General features: G+C 37.0%; 1 protein-coding gene across 3 annotated transcripts in view; it reads right to left on the bottom strand.

Annotated features, from left to right (window-relative positions):
• Window positions 1-15,487, bottom strand: part of GRIA2 (glutamate ionotropic receptor AMPA type subunit 2) — an 88,420-nt gene that overhangs the window by 45,173 nt on the left and 27,760 nt on the right. For all 3 annotated transcript variants that reach the window (XM_061994147.1, XM_061994145.1, XM_061994146.1), the window contains exon 3: window positions 4,008-4,247. In XM_061994147.1, the coding sequence (XP_061850131.1) occupies window positions 4,008-4,247 (240 nt within the window). The remainder of the gene's footprint in view (window positions 1-4,007; window positions 4,248-15,487) is intronic.

The raw sequence follows: 15,487 nt of genomic DNA, 5'->3' as shown, positions 1-15,487 counted from the left end.
CAGTCTAGAGAAGTTTGCTTCCATTTTATTGTTTTGGCATGTTTCTGACAGGATGCTGTACTGTTTGTGCAGCTGCTACTGCCTACAATATACTGCAAAATCAGTGAAGATTTTAATTGACTGCTTTTTTTTTCAAGGATTAAATAATGGAGTATAAAACCATGAAAACTACTGCTGGAAATTAATTTCTGCTGTATAACAATGTGGTAGTTTGACCCTGGCTGGATGTCAGGTGCCCACCACACCGCTCTATCCCCCACCTCCTCAGCAAGCCAGGGAAGGGGAGAAAATAAGATGGGAGTCTCGTGGGTTGAGATAAAAGCAGTTTAATAAACAAACAGCAAAGCCGCATGCGCGGGAAGCGAAGCAAAAGCAGATAAAGCTGTTACTCTCTACTTCCCATCAGCAGCGATGTCTGGCCATCTCCCGAGAAGCTGGGCTTTGGTACGCATAGCGGTTGCTTTTGGAAGGCCAGAAATTAATCTTGCCTCCTCTTCCTGCTCCTGTCCCCCAGTTTATATTACTGAGCTGATGCCATACGGTATGGAATATCTCCTTGGTCAGCCTGGGCCAGCTGTTCTGTCTGTGGTCCCTCCCAAGATTGTGCTCACCCACAGCTATTGGTGAAGGTGGGGGAAGGAATGGTGGAGGGACAGCCCTGATGCTGTGTGAGCAGTAGTCATAATATTGATACCAACAGTAAGCACAGCACTGCAGGAACTGCTGTGGAAAATCACTACCATCCCAGACACACTACAAACAAATACCATTTTAACAATTTCCAGCAGGACAGGAATTAGACTTGTTATGTTTACATTCCTTCCAGAAAATTCTATATCATTCTAGAGAACAATTTTAAGGATCACAGCTAGCATTACAGAACAAAAGAAAATTAAACTTTCTTACAAGCCAATTGGCATTTTGTCACATTCATCTCCCTTGAAACCACAGAACACCAGGAGTCATTTCTTTAAGACATGTCTCATGAGAAACAATAGCTGTTATGCCCATAAACTCATAAAGAAACCACTACAAATTGATTTGTCACATTGTTTGTAAATAAATCATTAAATTAAGATTGGCCAGTGTTTGGCAATTCAGATTTATCAGTAAAAATGGTAATGACGTATAGAACTTCACCAGACTGGTCATCAGCAAAGGTAGAAAAATAGCAGGCTTCCAATAGCATAAATTCAGTTATTTATCTGAAATAGTTCTGGTGTCTTATGTTGTCTTTAAAAGAAGCAAGTTTTGTATGTCATGCAATGAATATTTACTTTAAAATAACAGATAGCTACAGTCCAAATGTATCTATAAAATACTGATAACATGTTAAAGAAATGTGAAGAACTCATGCTAAAAGGAAAAGATAAATAATATAAAATTAACTAAAAAGATGTAGGGAATATTTAAAAACATTAAAAAGCACTAAAATAAATATATACCTCAAAATAATGTTTTAAATTAAAATAATTTAAAAAAAGCTTGACCAAAGCGAAACAAATATAATCCAAATCATTGTTTCAGATCTCATTCAGTAGATTTCAGGTCCTCCAATCTGTCTATATGTTTCCTCTGAGTTAAACAGAACCTCAGTTAGGCATAAATTAATAAGGGCTATTAATGTTAATATTATCCATTACAGTATTTTACTTCTCTGATTTTCCATTTTTCCTAAGGCCTCCCTTGTCTTCTGGTGCTCTCTGAAGAGATGTCAAATGGCTGCCTGAATTCCTTGTTTTTTTATAGGTGGCAGATTTGTTATCTCTGTACAGTTTCGTTTATTGTGATAGCAATAAAACATTGAAAAATAACAAAACCCGACTAACCAAAAGCATTCACAGCAATACTTCTGTGGATGTGGAAGTATCTGGAGAGTGGTGACAGAACTGGGACTCTGCAGAGAAGAAAACTCCAACAGCTTCAGCTGCTTTTTTTTTAAAACTGAAAGAATACCCCTGAACCTGTTTTGACTACCATGAGAGAAACTCTTAATTCAGTGAGCTCTGAAAATAAGGACCAAATAGAAGCTTAGTAAGTTATTTACTTTGTTACAGACAGAATCCTCCAATAATGTCACCACTTTTCCCAAAACCCACTGTTTAATACTAGTAACACAGAGGAGACAAGGAGGGTAAAGGTCACTAACACACATTATATGAGAGCAACTGCTGCATTAAGCCAGTAATAGCTCAGACATGTATATACTGAATGGCTTTACTTTTTACAGACAGAAATGAGACATGGAATTACCCTGCATTTCATTCAGTCAGCCCCTCATCAGACAAGAGCTGTAAAAGTATCAATAAATTGTTCTTTTGGAGTAAGTCAAACTACTTCCTTATTACTTCTCACAGCTTCTATCAATACTGAGTCTCTTTGCCTTTATCTCATTCCTGAAGGTGAAAACAGTCTAAATTATACATCGTTCCTTAAATATACATCACTGTCACTATATTAACATTTATGCAAAAGTGTTTAGAGGAATTCTGAACCTCACGTATTCAGGATTTGATGTCAGTGTTGCTGACTACATACTGATTGACTCTGCAGGTTAACCTTGAGCAATCAGCAGGAGCACTGAGGAGCAACGATTTACTCAACATAAAGGTAGGAGCTTCATGCCTTGGAGCTTGTTATCACTGGGGTGCCTTGCCACAATTAAACAAATAAGAAAAAAAAAAGCATAACCAAAGGGTGACTACAAATGACAATTTATTTCATGCTGTTATTTCTGGACAGATTCAGCCAGTGCAGCTCACAAGAAGAACTAGGTGTTTTTCAGTATTTCTGAAATATAAATCTCACACAGGTCACATACTGCACACTGTTAGCTGATTGACAGAATATTGGCAAAGCAAGTAGTTCTACATTTGTCCTTTCTAAAATGCAGTGACTGTTTCTAATTCTAATAAGAATTTGGAAAGGATGTGCCAGAGAAATAGGCTTGGAGTTTGTTCTACATGACATTACTTTTGGAAGCTACATAGCAGAATTAGTTTTTCGAACTTCGGTGCTTTTAACAGTGATAAAAGTCTCTCTTGAGGAGGTCCATTCAGCTTCTGAACAACATAATATATAAAATGGTATCAGAATGTAGACAATCTAACTGTCTAATTACCCCATTGTTAAATAAACCATGGTGTGGTATAACCATCTTTTAAATCTAGTGGCATCTTACCATTTAATGTACATTTAATATTCAACTCTGACCAATGAATGTGCAGATGAGCCTCAAAATAGCCTTTGTAAAAGGAGAAGGTAAGAACAGATAAAAGTTAACTAAGGACTCCTAGGCGAGGAGAACCTGAAAATGGAATGACAATAACAGAATTTCTGAAAGAGTAGTCAACCCCCATCCCACCTCTGCATAATACTGCTTCTTCTCAGAAAACTAATTGATAATGTCACACTTTGTAAGTGACTCTTCTCAGGTCATAAACTGTTATATTATTATTACTATTACTGCAGCCATGAAAGGGTATAGGACTTGAGAAGGCTGTACTGCAGACTAAACTGCTCACAAGATACAGATTTGAGTTTGTCACTAACACCAAAGCAAAAAAAAAATCTCAACAAAGGAACTGAAGCATGTATCAAAAGCAGTCTTCAAACAAGTAGGGGCTGCATCCAAGATTCTTGCTTTACTTGGTGCCCAACTATCAATTTTGCATATGTGTGTGGAGTGAATCTGTGCTAGCAGGGGTTTCTTTATCCTTAAATGACTATTTAAGGAACAACCCAAAACTTTTCACAGGAATTGTCTTACAATATGAGATTAATCTCACCTTGCTTGCACATGCTTGCAATTCTATTAACACATACTGTAAGATTTTAACTCTCATTCAAATAATTTTATTTCTGCCCCAAAAGCTCATTTCTAAAGTTAAGCTTACACTTGCTGCAAGTAAATATTCCTTTCCTTGTTTACCCTTCTAATACTAATTCAGCACTTCAGTGAGATACATCTAGCAAACACCATCGGGAGAAGAAGTATCACACCTTACCTCTGTCGCTGTCATACAAATATGCAAACTTGGTCCACTGATAGTATTCAATCAAGCTTAGAAGAGCTCCTTTGAGGTCAGGTCTCATCTGAATGACAAAAGGATGTGTTCCATCTGTTGGAAAGCTGGGGGTTATGAAGGAGACATGAAGAGTCCCACAGAACGATGTTATGGTATTTACAGACTTCTTGTCATAAAATCCAAAAATAGCAAAGACTCCTCTTGAAAACTGGGAGCAGACTAGGAGGGAAAAAGAAAAACAATTAGGTGGGAGAATTTTTTTCAAAAGATTAAAAAGTCTATCATGTATATATTTTTGAGAAAAAATGAAATTGTCCGATCATGTAAATACCAGGATAAAACAGTAACACTCTGCTATGGAGATTATTAGCTGTCAGTAATATTAATCAGTAATACAAAGCTTCTGCCAGAAACAACAACAACAACAAAAGAATTAGAGATGTGGTTCACATTCCTAAATAATTACTTTAGAAACAAAATTCACCAAGATACACCAATTGTAAAGAATAGTGATACAAACGATAATGACAGTTATGATTTGTAAAATGAGCACACAGAGTATTAAGTAAATAGAGAAATCTTTCCATGTTAAAAATAAATTGGCTCTGAGGTCAAGACCCACAGAGCTTTTTGAAAAAATACCTTAAATAACCTTCCATTTGGGGAAATACAAAGCCAAAACAAGAAGAAAAATAATTTTATTTGCTTTAAACCTCTTCCATTTCAAAGCATTATTTTAATTCCTGCCTTGTAGGACTCAGCAAAAGCTAGTCCTTCTGGATGACACTTGCAGTCATGTTGCAGAAAGAATAACCTCATAGGTGTAAATAACATGCTGATTATTCAATTTTTATCCCTGGAGACAATTCAAGCTACTGGCCATTTACACAGTAGACTGTGTAAGAGAATTAGTTCTTCTGGATTATTCTTTCCTTTGAAACTGCAGGCTGGACTAACACTAACACTAACTCTAAAACCAGGGTACAGTAAGGAAATGTTAATTTCTGATTAATTTTAATTTATCAACCATGCATTCTTTGGTTTGCATAGTCACCTTGAACAAGACACATCCTTCTAGAGACAACATCTAGTCAACTTCATTGTAATCCTTGCGACACCTGACCTGCTTACAGACAGAAATCACAGTGTAATTTAAACTAATTTTTCCCAGCTATTTAGTGCATTAATCCTTGAATATAATTCACATAAGGGCAAAAATCACTTTTTTTAAAAAAATATCTGATTTGAATGAATAAATACAGTATTTTCTCTGTTAACATTATCATATCTTTAATTTGTTTTTACAAAAATGTCCCCCAACGTTGTTATTTTTCATTGCTATTCTCTTCTTGTGGTTTTGTCTATCTTTGCTACCACAGCCATCTCTCATATGCTAATTATTTCTGTACTCCAATTAAACGCACCTAAACAGCATGGGTAAAATTCTGAGTCTGTCAGTTTCAACAGTTATCACCTATTAACTTTAATTAGGTCAGAATTCCACCTCAGGTGAGAGAAAACAAGTGATTAAAAAACTTGATGAGTAATACCATTTTATGAAAGGATGCTGCAGGTTTATCAGGGCTAGAGGTACAAGATGGTCAGACCTCTTCTGTTCCAACTACAAATCATTATGTAAAGTCTATTTATCTCAAGGGTATTAAGCATATAACACTGCTTATGTTGAACAAAGGTTTCTGAAAAAAGCTGTGGATTTTTTCAATAGTTTTTCTGTTTATGCTACTGGAACTCCTTGTTCTCTTCCAAATCACCATGCTCTCATTGAGATAAAACCAACTCACTGCCTACCCTCACACTCATGAACAGTTGTTTTCCCATCTGAAGTGAAGGCTAAATACTTTCAAAACTTGCTACAATAAAAATGTTAATGTCTCATAATCCACCTTTAAAAATACACATTAAAATAAAGCACTAGTTTACATTTGGATCCCTGAGCAACAATTCTGCAGAAAACTGTTACTGGCAGACTACTGTGATCTTCTGATTAAAGTCATTTTAATGTTGCATACAAGGTGTTAGAGACAGCAACAGTGTCATCCCAGGATCACTGAAAAAAAAAAAAACAACTACTGCCAGTATTGCTGACTTCTAGGATGCTCTCAAACCCACTGTAACACAGACTGGTTTTTTTCGATCATCAGCCAATTACTTTGAGGAGCAGATGAAGTAACATTGCCTACAACCGTCTATAACCAGGCAGGCCCAGCTGTCTGCACCAAAAAATTTCAAAATCATAGATGGTACCTCCTCAGACGTACCACTGACATACCTAACAGAGAAAAGCCTGAGTCTTCACTGTATCTCAGTTCCTATCCCATCCTTCCCTCCCCTTCTGGACACTGGAGAGATCTGGACCTGTTAGGCCTTGGCTAAACATCAAAAAGGTCGCAATTGTTTGTGATGGAACATAAAAAGAGCCCAGAATACTTATGCTAGGCTTCAAATGTGATCTGGGATTATTTAAAGGTCAACATGTACCTAGTCTGGCTGGGATGGTGTTCACTTTCTACACAGCAGCCCACATGGTGCTGTAATTTGGATCCGCGGCCAAAACACTGTTGCTTACACACTAATGTTTTACCTGTTGCTGAACAGTGCTTGCATAGTGTCAAGGCTTTCTTTTTTTCCCTTTGCCCAACTTAGTGAGCAAGTTGGCTGTGGGTAAGAAGTTAGGACAGGAAACAGGCAGATCAGTTGACCAGAATTGGTCAAATGGATATTCCATGCCACATAACATCACAATCACCATAAAACTGTGGTAGAGAACGAAGAGGGTGGAGAGCTCTGACTTACAAGGTAGCTATTGCTTGAAGAGGGGCTAGGCATGTTCTGCTTGTGGGAAGGGGTGCCTGCCTTGATATCACCTGTTTTTCCTCTTTCCTTCACTTGCTAAACTGTCTTTATCTTGAGTCACAAGTTCTCATTTTTGCCCTTCTTATTCTGTCCTCTGTCCACTAGAGGCAGCGGAGAGCAAGTGATTGGCTGTGTGAGTGCTTGGCTGCAGGCTGGGGTCAACCCATGACAAGGTAAAAGGTGTTATTTCACCTTCCATCCTCAGGATGGATCTGTTAATACTTCAAGCCTGTGCTTGAATGAGTGAAACAGTTTTGTAACCCTTCAGTGACTCAAGCATGCATCCAGTCACCCCTCTTAAAAAGACAGCTGCTCTTCTTTCAAACTGAACACCCTCCCTGACATGTCATAGTTCTCTATGATTAAAACAGCAAACAGCTCTCCACTTAATAATCTTTACACCTGGTAAATCTCAGTCATTACATGTATGTGTCTTTTTCTGGGGAAGGTGGGTAGAACTGGAATTTTGATCTCACCTGCACGAAGTGAGAGACGGGTAAAAATTAACAACTCTAGCTGGTAAGTCAAGTCACTGCAGTTCTAGCAGGAGATGCAGCTTAAATCTGAATTCCACATGTGTGTACACAATTCCAACAAATAATATAATAAAAGCAAAAACATTTTCTGTTTTATAAATTATTATTAAATCTGCCACACAGATATAATTTCTCATTTAAATGAACTAGAGGGCCCAGGATGTGAGATAAAAAGTCTTTCTTACACAAATCTTGAAAGTAAGGACTTAACACATGCTAGCAAATATTAAGCTATGTGTTTCAGCCAGAAAATCAAGATTTATTTTAACCCAGGTAAAACTAAATTTTTATCAGCAGTAAGCAGTGTCATAGTTATACACCAAAGAACCTCAGTGTTGTGCTTCAGTGTGTGAAATTACTCTAGAGGTAAGTGGGAGGGTACCTATGCCATGTAATAAAAACTTGCTAAAAAAAGCATTTAGACTTTCTCTTGAGACCAACACTTGTAATTGCTCTGGTGCATGTGGTCTCTCAGGGGCAGGAGGGAAAAGAAGAGATGGTATTTCCAAATATATAATGGTGATCAAGTGGAAAATGCAGAAAGTATAATTGTTTTTGGCAGGATTCCCACCTTAGACTAAGTCTACAGTCATGTTGTTATTGCTGGGAGACATTAGTTTTATAATGGTGAATCACAAGCTGTTCACAGTTATTAGAGTTAAAAAAATTATGACAATTAGAATTCACAAGCCACTCAAACATGAAAGATCTATTTTATTAAAGACATTAGAAATTACTGATAGGATTTGTATCTTTCAAGGTCTTCTATATGAATTGTTTTCCTTTGGGTTTATGTTCTCCTTTCTAGAAATAGTCAATGGCTTACTTCGCTACAAGAGGGCAAAAGAAAGCTTGTTTTGTGATCACTTTTTTAAAGAGACTTACCTAGCATGGCAAATAACTGGGAATTCTAAGATACAGAGTAAATAATTAAAAGTACCTGAGAAACAATTCTCAGAAGGTTTTGTTATATTTAAGTATTATCTTTGTCTTCTCTTTGGCCTTCTATTAACATAGCAGGTAAAAACCTAGTTTGCTCTTGCTTTCCAAACACTGAAAACACGTCTTAGTCACTTCTTCCAAATGCTAGGGCCCAGATTTGATCAACAACAAAATAAAGCTTAAGCCTACAATGAAAAAAGATGCCTTGTCAAAGGAAGGCCAAGACTGCTTGCTCAGTTATGAACTCTTCCACTGTTAACTACATCTGTTTCTTTTTAGACCTCTTTTTTACTGTAATACACTTATACTTTTCTTTCTTTTTCATACTTTCTCCATTTCATTACCCTGCTTTGCAAATAAAATCTGCAGGCAGGATAACCTGATTTTTAGTCTTAACCAGACTTAACCAGTTCTCCAAAAACAAAGAGATACAGCAACAAACATTCTTAATCTGTCACCATAAACAACCTTTTCTGTTATGCATATCATCTTATAACTAAGACTCAAAAAAGTGACATCTGAAGAGTATAATTGAAAATTCAAACTACAAAAATATTACAAACACACTTAGCTTTATATAACGACATGATACAAGTTTAGAAACAACACCTGATTTTCATGACTAAAGAAATGAATCTTTAGGGGCATAAAAATCACTTAGAAATGGTTGCATTTGAATACATATGCTTAGAAACTATTCCTGATCAAGTCTTCCTAAGCCATGATTGCCTTTCCAAAGGGAGGGTAATGAATCTAATCATTACTTATATTCAAGGACGATTAAATTAGAAAAAGAAAACTAGCAAACTGCTTATTTAACTTACTGAAATAAATATCTAATAGTCCCTGCATATAAGTTTAAAAAATTGTTATTAGGGCTCTTAACTTTCTTCTAACTGTTTTAAGTTTTTCTATATTTTTATTTATATCAGAATTTTGATAACTGGTTTCTGTCCAATTATGAAAATTTAAAATGATGGAGGAACTATGTCACTCAGTTTTTGGATTTTAGATGCTGTTTAGTATTAATGCAGCTTTATATGTTATTTTCTTATACTAATTTGGTTTACTATAGTGCTAACAAAACTGTTGCTGTATTAACACAGGGAAACAAGGCTTCATTGTTTATTATTTAATCACACCCAATCGAATAATCATTCTCTTACTTTTAAGAGTGAGAAAATAAGGTACAAATAAAGAAAAGGAAGGGAAAGGGAAGGGAAGGGAAGGGAAGGGAAGGGAAGGGGGAAGGGAGGGGGAGGGAAGGGGGAAGGGAGGGGAGGGGAGGGGAGGGGAGGGGAGGGGAGGGGAGGGGAGGGGGAGGGGAGGGGAGGGGAGGGGAGGGGAGGGGAGGGGAGGGGAGGGGGAGGGGAGGGGAGGGGGAGGGGAGGGGAGGGGAGGGGAGGGGAGGGGAGGGGAGGGGAGGGGAGGGGGAGGGGAGGGGAGGGGAGGGGAGGGGAGGGGAGGGGAGGGGAGTGGGAGGGGAGGGGAGTGGGAGGGGAGGGGAGGGGAGGGGAGGGGAGGGGAGGGGAGGGGAGGGGAGGGGAGGGGAGGGAGGGGGAGGGAAGGGGAAGGAAGGGGGAGGGAAGGGGGAGGGAAGGGGAGGGGAGGGGAGGGAAGGGAAGGGAAGGGAAGGGAAGGGAAGGGAAGGGAAGGGAAGGGAAGGGAAGGGAAGGGAAGGGAAGGGAAGGGAAGGGAAGGGAAGGGAAGGGAAGGGAAGGGAAGGGAAGGAAAGGAAAGGAAAGGAAAGGAAAGGAAAGGAAAGGAAAGGAAAGGAAAGGAAAGGAAAGGAAAGGAAAGGAAAGGAAAGGAAAGGAAAGGAAAGGAAAGGAAAGGAAAGGAGTCATGCACTATCTTTGCAAAAGGGGACCAAACACGATGGAAACACTCATTGGTCTGAAAAGTAGATAGATGAGTCACAAGTATCCAGGAGTAAGATGTGCAAATCAAATGTCCAGTTAGTAATTTCAACTTCTGAAAGGTGGCATTAAGAACAAGCAGACAGTAGAATGGAATTGCAAACAACAGACATAACAAAAGTAGCAAAAAATAAGCAGGAACCACAGCTGCCAAAAGAATTCACATATGATTGAAAATGATTCAGAAAATCATTACGAAAATAAGAAACAACATGGACTGCTTCCAAAGCCATTAAGAGAATTGCAGCATAGCAGAAAGCATATTGTATACACTTTTATAGACTAAAGAATTTTTTTTGTGGTAATGTTATAAATAATCTGCATAGTCTGTCTTGACCATTCATATTATACTATTGCCTTCTAGATGTGAGAGGTAAACTTCTCTTCAGGAAGAGTGAATAAGGCATAGGGAATTACACAAGTCCATTCAAAGTGTTATTTAGAACCATGAAGAAGTATGCATTTGAAACAGCACAACTTGAGACAAAGTTACTTTTTTCTAAGACCTTGATAGAGTAACTAAAATTGGGAACAAAACAGTTCCATAAGGCTCAAAGAAGAGCACACCAACCAAAAGGTAAGACAGTGCACCAAAGCTTCACGCTAGGATTCAATAAAACATGGACACAGAAACCAAATAAAGGCTGGAATTTAAAAATCTCAAGATATCCTTTACCAAAGCTGAGAGGCAAATCAATGCCAATTGAAACGTCAATGGCAATCAGAACTAAAAATGAACTACTGGATAACAAAACACTGAATTACATAGAATAGACCTTCCTTTTTGTCTGTTTTTGCAATTTTTAATTCCAGTGCCAACAAACGTGTTTTTTTATCCTACTTTGAACACTTATGAAAATTTGAATGGAATTGCAGCCATTCAATACTGATCTAAACTGTGTATTTCCCTCTTTGTAGATTGCGCATCTATTTATATAATGGTAATAAAAAAACAACAACAAAAAAAACCCCAAAAAAAAAACCCCAACCCAGGTCTCACTGGGAAAGATAAGTATCAAATACTGAACTCACAGACCAAAAGAAAAGGAATGAAGTGGACCTCGTAAATACTTCAGTGATGAGTTCCTCCTCAGTACACTCATCATTAAAGAACCAAACACAATCAGATAGCCAAGCAACTAGCAAACAAACCACCTGTAACAGAAAGGAGGCCTCAGTTTTGCAGAGATCACTAGAGAAAATCTCACAGCCTCTGAAAGGGAAGAGAGCAAAATTTAAATCCTGAAGCTGTAGAGGACAATTATAGCGGTACAAAGTATTTTTTCCATCTTTTCTGTCAGAAATGTGGTCTTCAGTTATTACTACAACCTGGAATGCTTGTTCAGTTTATGCGACCAAATGGAATTTTTCACACCAGGTTATTAGCAAAAGCAGCTTTGATCATTCTGCAAAATTAGTCAAAACCTGAGTAGCTGCAGTACAAAACAGGCTCAAAGACCAGAGAAGGGGCAGATTCATCTATTGCAACCAGTCAATCAATCATAATTCACACTGAGGAAAGAAACTTTATGCCAATATGGAATATTTTAAGCAAGCACAAAAAAGGTTTTGAGAAGTTAGTGGCCATCTGTTAGGAAAGTACATGATGATATGGCACTGCTTCTCTGTATGCTAATGTTGCAATAAGGAAGGTGGTAAATAAACATCATATTCAGATTGAAACAACAGGTCAAAAAAAGTGTTTCAATGACAGTTGCATTCAATTACATATTGCTTCACTGTGTACTGTAAGCATTTGAAAATCTTTTTCATTCCCAGACAATTACCATGAAGTAAAAGAAATCATCACAATCATTGCTGAAAGAATCGTTAAAACAATTATGCCTTTCCAAATACAATAGGGTTCCTGTAATACAATTAAAATGCAATGCAAGTCTTCCCATGAAAAGAAATTGCCCATATTCCACACAATTCTTAGACAGCTCTTCCCAGAACTGTTAGAATCCTAGTTTATTTGTCTAAATCCCCATTACTGCCAGCTGAAGGAGATACAATGTACCCTGAACCCCAAATCTAATGACTTGTCAACTCTGTTAAATAACTGAAATACAACTTTATCTTGTCTCCAAAAACTTGTTGTCTCTAAAATCAGGACATTATTCTGAAAGCTTGTCTTTCGTGCCTCCCTTCTCTCTCCTCCCATCATCTCAAATAAAAAACATGCTATTTTCATTTCATTACATAAAATTTAGTTAAATTCTTTCCTTCACAGCTAAGAATTTGCCTTGCAAATCTGACTTTCTGTGTGTGAACCTTTCCTAACAATAACCATGCAGTAACACAAAATTGTGCGTCTGACAAAACACTCCTCAGTACAGCAGAAAGTAATCAAATCTAAGAGACTACTGGCTTTCCGAGTCTTGTTGCAAGTCATGGAGAACTCAGCTCTTTCAGGGTCAGACTCTTTAGTTTGTGCAATCAGTATCATTCTACTGAACTGAAGTGAGATAATATAATCTATCCGAACCAAAAAACATGATTCTCCATTTTTAGCATGACTATTTTCACAAACTTTACAAAACCAGAAATGTTATGCACAACAAAACACTCATAATCTCATCTTTCCTTTAATCAGCATTGCTGGAAGCATCCCTTTTCTATATTTCATTAAACTAATCCACTTCGTTTGCAACGAAATGCCGTTGTGTAAAATGGTGTATTTGAAAACCTGTAAAAGGATTTGAAAAGAGAAAAAATTAACTCAGCGACACAACTATTTTTTGTTAAAACATCAGTAGATTGGAATTAAACTTATAAAATTTGTTTCTTGAACTAAGTGCCAACAATCACTCCTGAACAGATCGTCTAACATTGCCTGAGATCTTATAAAAATATTACTACTAATAAGAATAAAAAAAATGAATAAATCTTAAGGAAAGTGCTGTAAGGAACAAAAAGAGAAGGTATAGCAGAAAATATGTAAGTGATCTGTTACCCTCAGAAGACTCCATGCTACATTTTTAAATGAACAAATTGTTATTTTCCAACTGGTCATTTTTGACCTGCCATACACTTTATTCTGAGAAAGTCAGATGTTTAGTCCTAGAGGTTTATTGCTTACATATCTCTCTGAAATGATGCCACTGGGAATCTACTTCACATACCCAATACAGTCCAGCCCCAATCTTGTCACTTCAGCACAGCTACCTCCATAGCACTCAGCTAGACTGCAACGACCTGCCATACCTATCCTAAGGTCTCAGTCCCTCCAGATGGCTGAACACAATAATATAATAAATCACATATCTAAAAAATTTTGGCATAAACATACTTCTGCAGAGAGGAATCTCTCACACAAACTAATGATTAAATGTAACAACAAGCAAGGTAAGAGACCTCGAGTGCCCGACCTGACTTGGGTCTAGTAGCTGTTGCTCCTCTTAGGAAAAATGACAGGCCTCTTCAATCTGTAACAACTTCCACACAGCACTGCTCCAACATAAACCACAGATCCACAGCAAAGCGTGGCTTCTATTTACATGTGATTTTTTTTGGTGGCATTTTAGGCTGCACTTGCAGATATAGTCTAACTTCCTGTAACAACTTATGGATTTATGACATTCATTGCGATAATCAGCTGTTAACCTAATTGCCAAGCTTTATTTGTATTTATAAATGATCTAATACATCATATACCTTCCTATCTGCATGTCCTATTTTTTCAATGACTGTAGAAATAATAGAAATATTATTTATTCATTAAATATTCAAATACTTCTCAATATTAGTAATACAAATCAGAAATGAAGTAAAATTCTCTTAATTAGGACACCCTAGTGAAGAATCATAGAGCTTATTGTCCTGATTATATGACTTTTTTAATTTAAAGAAATTATTAAAAAATGAAACAGCATTTAAAGTTTTGAAATGATAAGTAAAATGAGCACTCACTGCAAGCACAGGAAGAAAATTGACATTTCTTGCCTCTCCTTTGTTAGCTCCTTTAATCTTCAACAACTTGATGCATTTCAAAATGCATTAAAAGTTGCTAACTTTTTAGCTACTATGTTGGAAAATTCAGTTTAGTACTGATGGAATGGATTCTTGCTAAACAAAACTTTTAAGGATATGATAAATCATATCATTAGCATTTACTTAAACATAGAAATGATTCATCCATCAAAGTAGAAAAAATTACAACATATGTTTCAGTGTGAGTGAAATTAGTTACAGAATTTTTCCTCCTGTGTTTACTTCTAACAGGAATGGGGCTATTTAGTTTTACACTGTTTAAGCTTTGTCTATATTACGTGAGCTAACTTGAGAACCTATATTGTACTGCATGCTATGTATATATATGAACATACTCTACATCAAACTATAAAGTAAACAATTTCTAGATGAAACCTGTTCAACATCCAAAAATGTGACAAAACATGTTCCACTCAGCATTGTGATAGTGTCTGAAAATCAGTTTCTGGACCTTAAAGTTCTCTACAGCAAACCTCCTGTTAATTACTTACACTTTCTCATTGTATAAACGTTTTGTAGAGGCTTACAGACTTACAAGATTGAGCTTTATAAAAATATACCATTCACCCACTCTAAGTGCTACCTGTGCAGTGAGCCCAAGTCATCACAAAAAAAACCAAACCCATAAAAAACACCCATTCCTCTTCCTTTAGCTGAACAAAGTACATCTCAACGTCAGGAAATTGTCTGCTGTGCATATAAAATCCACAACTTATTTTTTGAAAATGAGCTTTTTTCCCCATAGGATTTGGTTTTATGTTCTAAAACTTTATCATAATTTAACTGAGATAAACAATCATTAAAATATTTACCAACACCATGTAGTCAATACTACTTTGTAAATTTGCTTTAGTAATAGCAAATAAAGCTTTGCAATTTCCTTTACAAATACTCAAGTGACACTGACTCTGTTAACTAAGAGCTTCTAGGCATGGATTTAGGCAAAACAATGTCCTTTTCCAGGCACACTGACATAATCAGAAATGGAAATCCACCTCTCCTGCACATCAAATACCAGAAAAAAAAATTTTAGCATAGTGACCTTCCAGAAAACTGCAGGTCCAGGGAGGTGTATCAACTTAAAGCAGCCTTTATGTAAATCCCTATAAACTGAATTACTGCCAGTAGAAAATTAAAGTATCACCTGCACTACACATCAAAAGTCCAAACCAAGGATCTTGTCTGAATGCCTCAG

This window comes from Colius striatus, chromosome 3, assembly GCF_028858725.1.
Source record: "Colius striatus isolate bColStr4 chromosome 3, bColStr4.1.hap1, whole genome shotgun sequence".
NCBI lineage: Eukaryota > Metazoa > Chordata > Aves > Coliiformes > Coliidae > Colius > Colius striatus.
Note: the sequence above shows the minus strand (reverse complement) of the source record. Positions and strands in the feature narration are given on the sequence as shown.